Source organism: Aplysia californica, unplaced genomic scaffold, assembly GCF_000002075.1.
Source record: "Aplysia californica isolate F4 #8 unplaced genomic scaffold, AplCal3.0 scaffold00377, whole genome shotgun sequence".
Taxonomy (NCBI): Eukaryota; Metazoa; Mollusca; class Gastropoda; order Aplysiida; family Aplysiidae; genus Aplysia; species Aplysia californica.
The window spans coordinates 533,183-545,332 of record NW_004797647.1 but is presented as its reverse complement, the minus strand read 5'-3'; the positions used below and the strand labels follow the sequence as shown (position 1 = coordinate 545,332).

General features: G+C 40.7%; 1 protein-coding gene across 1 annotated transcript in view; it reads left to right on the top strand.

Moving 5' to 3' along the window:
- LOC101851515 (orexin receptor type 2) overlaps window positions 1-12,150 on the top strand; it is a 262,606-nt gene that overhangs the window by 123,499 nt on the left and 126,957 nt on the right. The window contains exons 2-3 of the mRNA XM_035971107.1: window positions 6,198-6,308; window positions 11,086-11,373. Coding sequence (XP_035827000.1) covers window positions 6,207-6,308; window positions 11,086-11,373 — 390 coding nt within the window. The 5' untranslated portion in view covers window positions 6,198-6,206. The remainder of the gene's footprint in view (window positions 1-6,197; window positions 6,309-11,085; window positions 11,374-12,150) is intronic.

Genomic DNA, 12,150 nt, shown 5'->3' with positions numbered 1-12,150 from the left:
ATCATCATCATCATCATCATCATCATCATCATCATCATCATCATCATCATCATAATCATCAATAGCATTTGTATAGAACACAATTGCGCTCACTTTACAATCAATATTATTACATCAGCAGACCTGGTAGTTTTCTAAAACAATACCAGCTTCCTGGAAAGCATACAGTGCAAGCAGCCACTTTACAGACACACCAAAATGCTAACATACTGACAAGATCTTTCGCTGTCTATGTCTGGGAACCCATTCACACCTGGGTGAAGTTAGAAAAATTAAAGAAAAGTTGTTTTTTCCCCATGGACACAACGTCGGACCCGAGGATGGGACCCCCGAACCCACAAGCTTAGGATTCCGAGTCCGGTAGCCTTACCACTAGACTACCAACATCACGTATATAAATAAGTGACCCTGTAATATAATATACCAACAGCTTTGATTACAATTATAGTTAATTAAGATAAAACGATGAACACTGAGCCATTCGTTGCATTACAATTGTTTTTCAAATACCTTATATTTTTAATGTAGATAATCTACGTCTCCACCGACACAACTTAGATCATTTAGGAGGCGGGCTTTTGACCCTGTCAGTTGTCAGGGCCAATCCATGCTGAGACGGATACTTTTTAGCAGAAAGACCGAGATACTGGATAAAGAATGTTTTTCCCCTCTTTATAAATCGGACTGGCGTCTCCAGCGTGAAACAGCCAAGAGCCTATTCGCTCTGCCACAAATACGTGTTCACTCGTAACATAAGAAATTTGACAAAATAACACAGAGAGCTACATAAAATGGTAATTACTAGAAACAGTTCTGGAAGACAAAAGAAATGACGAGTAGCTTGTATTGAGGTGGACTCTTTTTTTCCCCTTGCCCAATCGTATTGAAGTGAACTCAATCTGATGTGCTAGGGGGATGTCTCATCTTCAGCAAAAGCCATCAATTATATCTAGATTTATACTCGTGCTTCTAACAAGCCTAAGACATTGTGCACTGGTCTCCGTCCCGTATTACCATCAAGGGCCTTTGTCGGGAGTGTTCATCGTGATTAGGACTCTGAGCTGATTATGTTTCGTTGTAAGGAGCTGGGGAATCCGTGGAGAGTTCTTTAAGATGATTGGGGAAATGGTTCTGCCTTGTCGGAGCCCCCGTTTTGTGGCTGCTCTCTCACTGTAAGACTTTTTGGCGGGCAAAAATCTGATGACAAAGCCTAAATAATGGTCGTCCTTACGTGAACTGTTTTCCGTGTGCAATTGCCCTTTGTCTTATCTGGCCATAATGCCATCTGTACGATTACGCTTGGGCGTACGTGAGGCAGAAACCAAACATGTACGCAAGTAAATGATCTAGGAGAAAACTGAGGGAGAGAAGATGAAATGGCAGAGAAGGAAAGAGGCAATCAGATAGGAATCAAAGACAAAGAGAGAAAGTCCAAAGAGAGCATGTGATCAGACCGTTTCTCTCCCACGGCGTGTTGTCTGAGGGCGCCACTTGCAGGTTTTACTTCTTTATTCTGTTGTTTCTGTCTGCCTGTCTTACTTTTTCTCAGCACTAAATAACCTTTATTGATTCGATGTGCATCTCTTTACTCAAACAAACCAACGGCTACAAACTAGTCGTAAACAAATGCACGAACAGCTTGTATTTCAAGTCATAAGGGTGGGTGTTTGGCGGGTGTTTTGGAGGGGTTTGTTCCTTCTTTTTTTTATCAAACATCTTTTGTTCTTTTCTCTCCTTCTTCTTCTATTGTGTTTGTCACTCTGTTGTAACACCGCTTATCTTCTGCATTTATACAACCTAATGTGTTGAAAGTGCTGTAGAATGCTTACCAAAGAAAAAAAAGTGATAATGTAGACATCAATCATAAGTGCAGACAATGATAAACAAGAAAATGTTGATTTGATCTGTTAAAGTATATATGCCGAAGTTGCGAGGTATCACATAGATATCAAATCGATAGGGCGGTGGTTCGTGAATAAGTTTATTCAAAACTGACTTGTCTCCGCCCGATGTGTTGTTGCCTGGCCCGGCGACATGCAGATGCTGTCAATACAGGACCCGGAAAAGTCCAACAGTATGGATATACATTACGGATGCTGGGCAGAAATTGTTACTTGCCTTCAGCTATTTCGCACCCGTACGGCTCGTTCACACCAAAAATCCGCGTTCGTGTGGTATCGTGTGGGAGACGGACGAAAGAATTTATTATTTATCTGGGCCCTTTCTGTCTATTCATAGCACCAAACCATCAATGAACCATGAACCCTAATTCAGATTTATAGACCTAGCTCACTAACACTGAGTTGAAGCTATAGGCCTATATAGGTACAACTCTGACTCGATTCACTGAGTTGCGAGTAGGCCTGCTCGCACCCATCGCACCAGATATTGTAACAACTCTGAATCGAGACACTGAGTTGCGAGCAGGCCCATCGCCCTAAATACAGTAACAACTCTAAATCGATTCACTGAGTTGCGAGCTGGCAAGTGGGTTGCACTGAGGTGAATCTCTGGTCTTGCCGATCGCTGCTCGCGGACAGGCTTTTCACTTCCAAATCTACTGCTGCTCATAGAAAGGCTGACTGTATTTTGTCTTGGCATCATAAACTGCCGTCGGCTCATTACATTTTAACAATTAAGATCCAGCTTCGTAGTAGAGATTCTTTGTTGCAACTCTGAATCACTGAATCGCACTGAGTTGCTCAAGTGAGTTGAGAGTTGATTTCCGAAAGTGGGAGTTGCGAGTAGTGAACGGAAACGATAACGGGATCAAGCTCAAGTTCCCACAAATTGTTCGTGTTCATGCGGTAGTGACAGTTGTCGTTCGTGCGTGTGGTGAGCAAGTTTTATGGCAGCCAAAAAATAAACACGCACGATAACCTACGAATAGACGGATGATAGGTGTGAATGGGCACACGTTCATGCGTTAGACGAATGCATGATATAACACGAACGCAGATGTTTGGTGTGTACAAGCCGTTAGAATGACAGTAGGGCCCTATCTACGTCCATGGCGCATAGTTTTGAGACAATTGGATTCAAAGATTATACAGTTAAAATGTGTTTACACTCTATTTTTTAAGTGCCAAACTGAAAAATACGTGTCAGATTATCTCGAGCCTTTTGCACAGTGTACGGGCTATCTGTGTCAGTAGTGTATAACTCGGTTCTCGAAAAAAGTGGACTTTGAACGTTTTTGTTTTAAGGGTGCGATTAAACAACTACCACAACAATCTGTTATTCTTTCAGTCTATGCAATGCCTTGTTGTTATTCCCTGTGTAGTGTCTGAAAGAAACTGCTTCAAAATAATAATCACAGAATGTTGCAATGAATGAATTTATATTTGAATTGTTCTTCTAAAAAAATATTGTCGAAGAAACACTTTAAAATAGCCAGAAGTTATTTTTACTCTGAAGAGGGAGACAGAAATAGTAAATCTACTGAGGTAATAATTTGGACAAGGAACACAACTGAATAGAGCCATTTGCCCCGTGTCTGTTTGATATGTACCTCTATGAGTCAAGTCTCTAACTCATAATTACAACGTTTTATCTTATATTTTTAGCCGTTTTGAGTTACTTAGACCATGACGTTAGAAAGAAAATGGTCTATCAGCTCTATCAAAATCATAACACTATTCGGAGTCGATATCAAGGTGATCAAATAAATGTATTCGAAAAAAGCTTGTCATGATGTGAAACTCAGAATCTTTTACGTCAAATTTCTCAAATTTATGTACTGAGCAGATAGATCTTTGTAATTTTGAGGTCGCGAAGAGTCGGGCAGGTCGATGGCACATTGGCCGAGGCAGAAGGTAGCGAACTGTTATAGACAATAGCGCCTTGATTAATCGCTCGTGGAGGTACAGTTACGACAGACTAGTCGTGACCGAGATAGTATGTGTCACATCGTGGTGGAATCAGGCGCTCGTGAAAATAATGAAGTCGAAGAAATGGATATTTTTTCCATCCAATGGTCAATTTTTATCGAATTTTTATTTTTGGCTCAACACCTTTAATACATAAATATGCTTTTCTTTTTAAATACCGAAAAACGTTGATTAAAGGCACAAAAACTGTAAATTTGCAATTTCCAGAGACACTCAAGCTTTGGAAATCACCAAATTTTGGCGGCCTTTTCATTTTCTCGCCAAGTTTACCTCAGACACCTGACGACCCCCACCTCTTTTAGTTGTAAACACCTCCGCTTCTACTTAAGATAGACGGCTACTTTTTTTCATTTAACGCAAAGCAAATGAACAGACTTTAAGATGATACCAATGACTCTACGTCCCCAAAAATTGACGAGCGCCTGATTCCCCCGCGTCGTGAACGAGATATTTCAATTCAGTACAAGGCTCCAGCTGGTACACGAGGGTGTTGTTGGATATTTGTAGACCTCTGAAAACATTGTTGTAGCATTCTGGCTTCCATAAAGGGTGACCTGTAGATCTAGAGAGAAGGAATACATACAACTGCCTAGGAAAATATAATTACCTTTTTTCGTACCGTAAAATGTGTCGACATCTCTCCACACCCATGGGGTTTTTTTTTCTTCTGTTATCTATTTGTGGTGGTTTCATCGATCGACATGCGGTTTTCGTCAAAAGATTCTTTAAAACATTCTCCAGATCATGACGCCCTTCGTTTTTTTCTGTTTTGAGACAGTTTAGCTGCAAAAAGCTTTTGTAGGCCAACGCTTCTGTCTCTGTAATTTTAGAATATCCGCCTGGTTTATTTATTTCAAGTCGTACTTCCGTTCGTTACTATCGCGCATTGTCGCGCAATACTGAGCACTAAAGTGTGCGACCCATATAGATCTAGCCTCATGTTTTCTTTTTTTAGTTGCTGCTAAATTCGACTGAGATCCTTTTGTTTCATGCCCATCATCACTTTTTCAGGACTCCTTTGTCTATTATATATTTGGCAACTTGGAAACACGTGTGTCACTTTTCTCTCGAGATTTATTGCTCCATTCCAGTAGTGTGTAGTAGGCCAATGACTTTCAGTTGATGTTAATGCACCGATCATTCCTTTCTTCGAAAGGGGGCCCAGTTAGATTCATAAAATTATGCAGGTGTCTAGAATTCAGCGCACTAGCAAAATGTATCTTTATCGAAACGGAAAAGTCACAGTGCTGAATTTGAAAGGATGTAAATCAAAAACTTACCACGCTTTTCTCACATTGAACGTCGCCTACTGAAAGGTGTTAGATAACTTAGCACTCTTCTTTTTGCAGGTCGCCGCAATTATTGTTTACGAACCGTGCGGGAGTATAGAGAGCAGTAATTATTTTTTAAGCTGTGTGTTCGTTGAAGTATTTTCTGTTCCCCATTGAGTTGTTTTTTTCTGACCCTGCCGTATTTTTTACAAACTTCCATACGTCGTGTCATCATAAACCTGAAGCAAATCCATTGACAGGACGCAGTTATTCTCCACCTTGAATGGGTGATTGGCTGGTGCTCCTTCTTTTCTTTCAAACATCTATCGTCCTTATCTCTCCTCCTCCTCCTCCTCCTCCTCCTGTTCCTTTTTTTGGTTGTTACTCTCTTGCAACAACTTTAATCTTCGGCACCTATATTAATATGTCCTAATTGTGTTGCAAGTGCCGTAAAACGCTTATTAAAACACAAACAAAGTGAAACAATCCTCCACCCATAAAGTATCAGTTTAACGTTCACTTAAGTCACCCACTTCTAACAGAAGGTATCATTTCACCATCCATGTGTGTATCAGTTTAACATCCATGAGTATCACCCATTTCTAACAGATTGTATTGTCAGTTCACCATCCATGTGCGTTACCCGCTTCTAACAGAAAGGTATCAGGGTAGCGTCCATGAGTATCATCCACTTTTAACTGAAGGTATCAATTCAACATCTATGTGCGTCACCCACTTCTAACAGATGGTGTCAGTTTAACATCCATGTGTATCACTCACTTCTAATAGAATTTATTGTCAGTTCACTATCCATGTGTGTCACCCACTTCTAACAGAAGGTATCAGGGTAGCGTCTATGTGTATCACCCACTTTTAGATCTAACTGAAGGTATCGATTCAACACCCCTGTGCGTCACCCGCTTCTAACAGAAAGGTATCAGGTTAACATTTATGTTTTCAATTCAGCATCCATGTGCGTCACCCTCTTCTAACAGAAGGTATCAGTTTAACGTCCATGTCTGTGTATCACCCTCAGGATTCCGCCATGCCAAACAACAGCAACAACATGAGCCACAGCTTCAACTACAGCCACTGCAAGTATTACTTGGAGCAGGGCTCGACCGTACAGTGCTATGTCTCGGACCAGGTACGTACTTATGACTACCCCTCTCCCAAATAAGAAGATGAATAAAGAAGCTCAGAAATGCATGAATGGAAGAATGAATGAAGGATGGAATGAATGAATGAATGAATTAATTAATTAATGATGGAAGGAAGGAATGAAGAAATGAAAGAATGAATGAATGAATTAATTAATTAATTAATGTTAATTAACTAATTAATAGACTTTTAAAACAGTACATACGTTGCTTTTAAAGAACTGTACGGACATACCTAAAACAACAAGAAGAAAACAACCAAGATTAATCATATTTTCTTTGCTTTCTTTAAATAGTACTCTTTCATCTTGATTTAGTCCTACAAGCGTCTATAATAAGTCTTTTGTTAGTTCCCCCCCCCCCCCCTTCGGAAGCAAAAGATGTGGGCTCGAATCCTGCATAAATGTGAAGCCTTTTTTTTTTTTTCAAATATTATAGTTTGTCTGCTCAGATGTTTTATCAGACTCTGTCCGAGTTGGCACTAATACGGGGTGCCCATTGGCCCAATCGGTTCGATTCGGTTCAATTCGGTTCGATTCGGTTTGCTAGCAGGATTGAGGGCAAACCGATCGCCCAACTCGTTGCCTCAAAAACAAACGCGTTTATTTTTCAAACGACGAGTCGGACGATCGGTTGTCGATCGGTTTGCCGATCCACCTATGGGCATCCCGTTTTACTCGAGCTCCAGATTTTTCTAGCTTCCTGATTATCCCAGGATCTGCTTATCTCTTGTTCTCGCTCTTCCTCGCTTCTTCATTTGATTCTTACTACTGTGCAGTCAGCTCACCTCTCTGGTAGTCGATCTGTTTGTCTGTCTGTTTGCTTGTTTCTCTGTCTATTTCTTTGTCTGTCTGTCTGTCTGTCTCTCTGTCTGTGTGTGTGTGTGTGTGTGTCTGTCTGTCTGTCTGTCTGTCTCTCTCTCTGACTCTCTCTCTCTCTCTCTCTCTCTCTCTCTCTCTCTCTTTCTCGCTCGCTCGTTCTCTCTCTCTCTCTCTCTCTCTCTCTCTCTCTCTCTCTCTCTCTCTCTCTCTCTCTCTCTCTCTCTCTCTCTCTCTTACGGTTGCGAGTCTGAGAGCCTAACCACTAGGCCACCGACGCACTCACACTCACACAAACACACACACACACACACACACACACACAGACACACACACACGCACACTCACACACACACACACACACACACACACACACACACACACACACACACACTCATTCACTCACTCACACGCACACATAGGTATTATTTATTTTAAAAGTTATCATTTGTGTGTGTGTGTGGTTTTTGGAGGAAGGAGGGAGGGGGGGATGTTGTTTTCCTTGGGGGGGGGGGGGGGGTGAGGGGGAGTTTATGGAATCGAGTTTAGAAGGAAACAGAACATATAATAATAAGAAGGCATTCAATAAAAATGTAACAGCTTTATAATTTGATCTAGATTACCATATCCTTCACCTCCCAACCCCCCCCCCCCCCCCCCCCCCCACCCGCTTTCGAAACTTGTTGGTTACCGTTACAGCCCATCTATCAGGGTCGGAGGACAGCACTTTTCCGCCTATTCTTTCTCAAGACTGGTCTTCCGTTTCCATTAATGATTATTGTGTCTCGACACCCTCTTCACGACACGGTGAAATCAGGCCCTCGTCATTTTGTGTGTTTGTTTTTTTTTGTGTATGTGTCTTTCTTGTTTTTTATCTGTTTGTTTTGTTTGGGGGTTTTTCCTTGGGTTGTTTTTGTTGGGGTTTTCTTTGGTGGGGGGGGGGTTGCTTTGTTTTTGCTTGGATTTTTTAATATTTTTTTTGGGGGGGGGGTAATTTTTGTATTCTTTTTTAATAGACAGTTATTCGTAAGCCTCTCATCCTGAAGCTTGTTCGTTTGTATTGCTTTTCATGAAAAGATACCCATCTGTTTTGATAAGAAATCGAGATATTTGCGATTGAAGGAGGTTGGGATCACGTGATAGGTACCTAAGAATTACACAGCTCTATCTGCTCAGTACCTAGTTTTGAGAAATTTAACGTCAGAGATTTTGAGTTTCACATCATGATAAGATTTTTCGAATGCATTTGTGAGGCAGCGTGGTAGAATCAGGCTCTCGTCAAAATAATCAAAGTGAAGAAACTGGCATTTTCCCGCAGGTTTGTGAATTTTTATTAAATTTTTGTTTTTTGGCTCAACACCTTCCATGTCCATCAAAAGAACTCATTTCTGAGTGGATTTTTCTGAAAAACGTTGATTAAAAGCACAGAAAATGTAAATTTTCAGTTACCACGGACTCTTAAGCTATGGAAATAACTAACCTTTGGCGACCATTTTCTCAATAATTTTACCTCTGAAAACAGGTGACCCCCACCTCCTGCTTTCGTAAATATCTCGACTTGTATTCAAGATAAATGGATATTTTTTTTCATCCTTATAAAGACAACTGAACAAGTTTTAAGATGATACCAATACCTCTACATGCTCAAAAATTCAGAGCCTGATTCCACCACGCTGCCTCACATTTATTTTGAATATCTTGACAATGACTTGTAATAATAATCTTACGATTTTGATAGAGCAGATGGGTCATTTTGTTTCTATTGTCGTGGTCTCAGTAACTCAAAACGGCCAGACATGTTGGATAGAATTTTGTAATTCTGAGTTAGTGTGATGCCAAAAGTAAAATAAGCAAGAAAATAAAATGCCAAAGTTTCATGACATTTAAAGCTTAGGTATCCTTGAAAACTGCATTTTTATGCAACGACCTTTCAGTAAAATCCTTACAGAATTGTGTTTTTAAATGCACATGAAAGGTACTGAGCAAAGGAATGGGGGGGTTTTTTGTGTTGTGTGTGTGTGTGTGTGTGTTTTATCTTTATTTATTTTTTGTTTGTTGTTATTGGGGGGTTTTTGTTTGTTTTTTAAAATCTTTTATTGAGAGGAAAAATGTCGGATTCTGCCATTTCATTATTTTGACGAGCGCCTTATTACGCCACGATGCCCCACATTTTTTCGGGGTACTTCCTCACTCTATTGATGACGTCATCGGCTCCACAGACGGTATAATGAAGCCGTACATACTTACCGGGCCCGGGTAATCTCTCTGTGGGGGCAGGATGAGGGAGATTTTCCGACTAAAATCGTGGAGGGTTGATTTACAATGTTCCTGTTTGGAGTAGTGGCTTAAAAGTCTTCTTCTCTCCCCCTTTCTCTCTCTCTCTCTCTCTCTCTCTCTCTTTGCTTCTCTCTCTTTCTTTCTCTCTTTCACTCTCTCTCTCTCTCTCTTTGCTTCTCTCTATCTCTCTCTTTCTCTCTCTCTCTTTGCTTGTCTCACTCTCGATCTATTTATCCATCTATCTATCTATCTGTCTATTTATCTATCTATCTATCTATATATCTATCTATCTATCTATCTATATCTCTCTCTTTTGGTCTTTTTGTCTTTCTCTCCTCCTTCACCCCGTCTCGCTTGCTTCCCCCCTCCCCCCTCTCTCTCTCTTTCTCTCTCTCTCTCTCTCTCTCTCTCTCTCTCTCTCTCTTTCTTTCACTCTCCCTCTCTCCTCCTCCTCCTCCTCCTCCGGACACAAACCCATCACAGGTCACACGAGAGACCACACACATTCATTTACTGAAGCTATTGTGTTTTTTTGAAGGGCTGACTACTGAAGTTTGATATGAACATAATATAGGATAATAGTATGGAAGGAGAACACTTTTGATAAAGCTAAACTGAACCGTTATTCCAAATCATTATCTATTAAATTTTTATTTCTCTTTGTTTGACCTTTCGCTCATGTCTGAATTCTGACTTTGTTCAACTTTGACTTTGACGTCTGTTTTTTTTTGTTTGACTTTGACTGTTTTTTTACTTTTGAATTATGTTTGAATGATGACTTTGTTTTTTGACTTTGTTTGACTTTGTCTTTGATTGTTTACTTTTTATTTGAATTTGATTTTTGGTTCACTTAGAACTTTTGTTTGACTTCTGACTTTTATTTGACAACTGACTTCGAATTTTGACTTCTTTTCTTTTTGACGTTTGCTTCACTTTTGATATTGTTTGATAATGATTGATTTGGACTTCGTTTTTGACATCTGGCTTGAGATGACATTTGACTTTACTCGACATTCGACTTTAGTTGACAATTGACTTTAGTTGATAATTGACTTTAGTTGACATTCAACTTTAGTTGACATTCAACTTTAGTTGACATTCGACTTTGCTTTTGTTGACAATTGACTTTAGTTGACATTCAACTTTAGTTGACATTCGACTTTGCTTTAGTAAGGTTTTAAGGAACTCGCAACTGCATAAGTTGAAATGAGCGCCGAGAGGAGGATGTCAGCAGAGAAGTCTAAACGGGGAATCAGGCTGTGTTATTCCGGCACAGTATGAGAATGACATTCGACTTAAGTGGACAATCAACTTTAGTTCTTGTTGTTGTTGTTTTTTTATCCCTTGCCCATTTATATGAGATTGACGCCATCTGATCAGTAGAAAAAATGTGCGTATGATAATGTCCAATAGTGTATAGTAGTCTACGGCCATACCACGTTGACCCTACCGGTTCTCGTCCAGTCACCAAAGTCAAGCAACGCCGGACATGGTTAGCACTTAGATGGGTGATATTCGACTTAAGTTGAAATTCGACTTTAGTTGACATTCGAATTTAGTTGACATTCGATTTTAGTTGACATTCGACTTTAGTAGACATTTGACCTTAGTTGACAATCGACTTTAGTTGACATTCGAGTTCAGTCGATATTTGACCTTTGCTCCCCAGCACATTCTGGACGAGATCTACGCCTACCTGGTCTTGTCGCCTCTGGAGTGGGTCATCTCGGTCATCTACGTCATCGTCTTCATCACCGGACTCGGGGGAAACTTCCTGGTCGGGTACGCCGTCTGGCGGAATAAGTATCTCCGGACCATCACCAACTTCTTCCTCACCAACCTGGCCGTGGCGGATTTCCTCACCATCCTCTTCTGTCTGCCTCCGAGCTTTGCGCAGACGATATGGGAGACCTGGTTCCTGGGGAACGTGCTGTGTAAGATTGTGAGCTACTTACAGGTAAGAGCTGACCTCATGTGGGTTTTTTGGTTTTTGTTGTTTGGTTGGGAGGGGGGGGGGGTTGATAGGGGTTTGCGCGATCATATGACCTTAGCAGTTGCGAGCGCCGTAAAACCCTATACTATACATGATAGGGGATTTTTGGGGGGTGTAGTTTTTCTTCGTAGTTTTTTGTTCTTGTTTTTTGTTTTGTTTTGTTTTGTTGAGGGTGTGAGGGTGTGGTGGCGGAGCGGTTAGTACGCTCGTCTCTTAAGCGGAAAGTCCGGGTTCGGCCTCGGTTCGGACACGGATTTTTTTTTTTATGCGCCCCCTCCAGCCCACCTAGCAGTGATGGGTACCTGACTTCGAAAGGGGGAAGTAAATCGGATTTCCGAATCGGATGCTGGAACAACTTTTCAACTTTTTTTTGTTTTTATGGGTTGTTGTTGTTGTTGTTGTTGTTGTTGTTGTTGTTGTTGTTGTCGTTGTTGTTGTCGTTGTTGTTATTTTTGTTGTGTTTGACGTATCGCTACCTCAAAATTACAACGTTCTATCCGACATTTTTGGCTCTTTTGAGTGACTTAGACAGTGACGTCAGAAACCAAATGTTCTATCTGTTCTATCAAAATCGTAAGATTATTCGGAGTCGTTAGCATGGTATTCAAAGAATTGCATTCGAAAAAGCTCGAAATGATATGAAAGTCAATATCTTTGACGTCAAATTTCTCAAGACTAGATACTGACCAGATAGAACTTTCTAATTCTGAAGTAGCGGTATGTATGTGTGGGGGGGGGGGA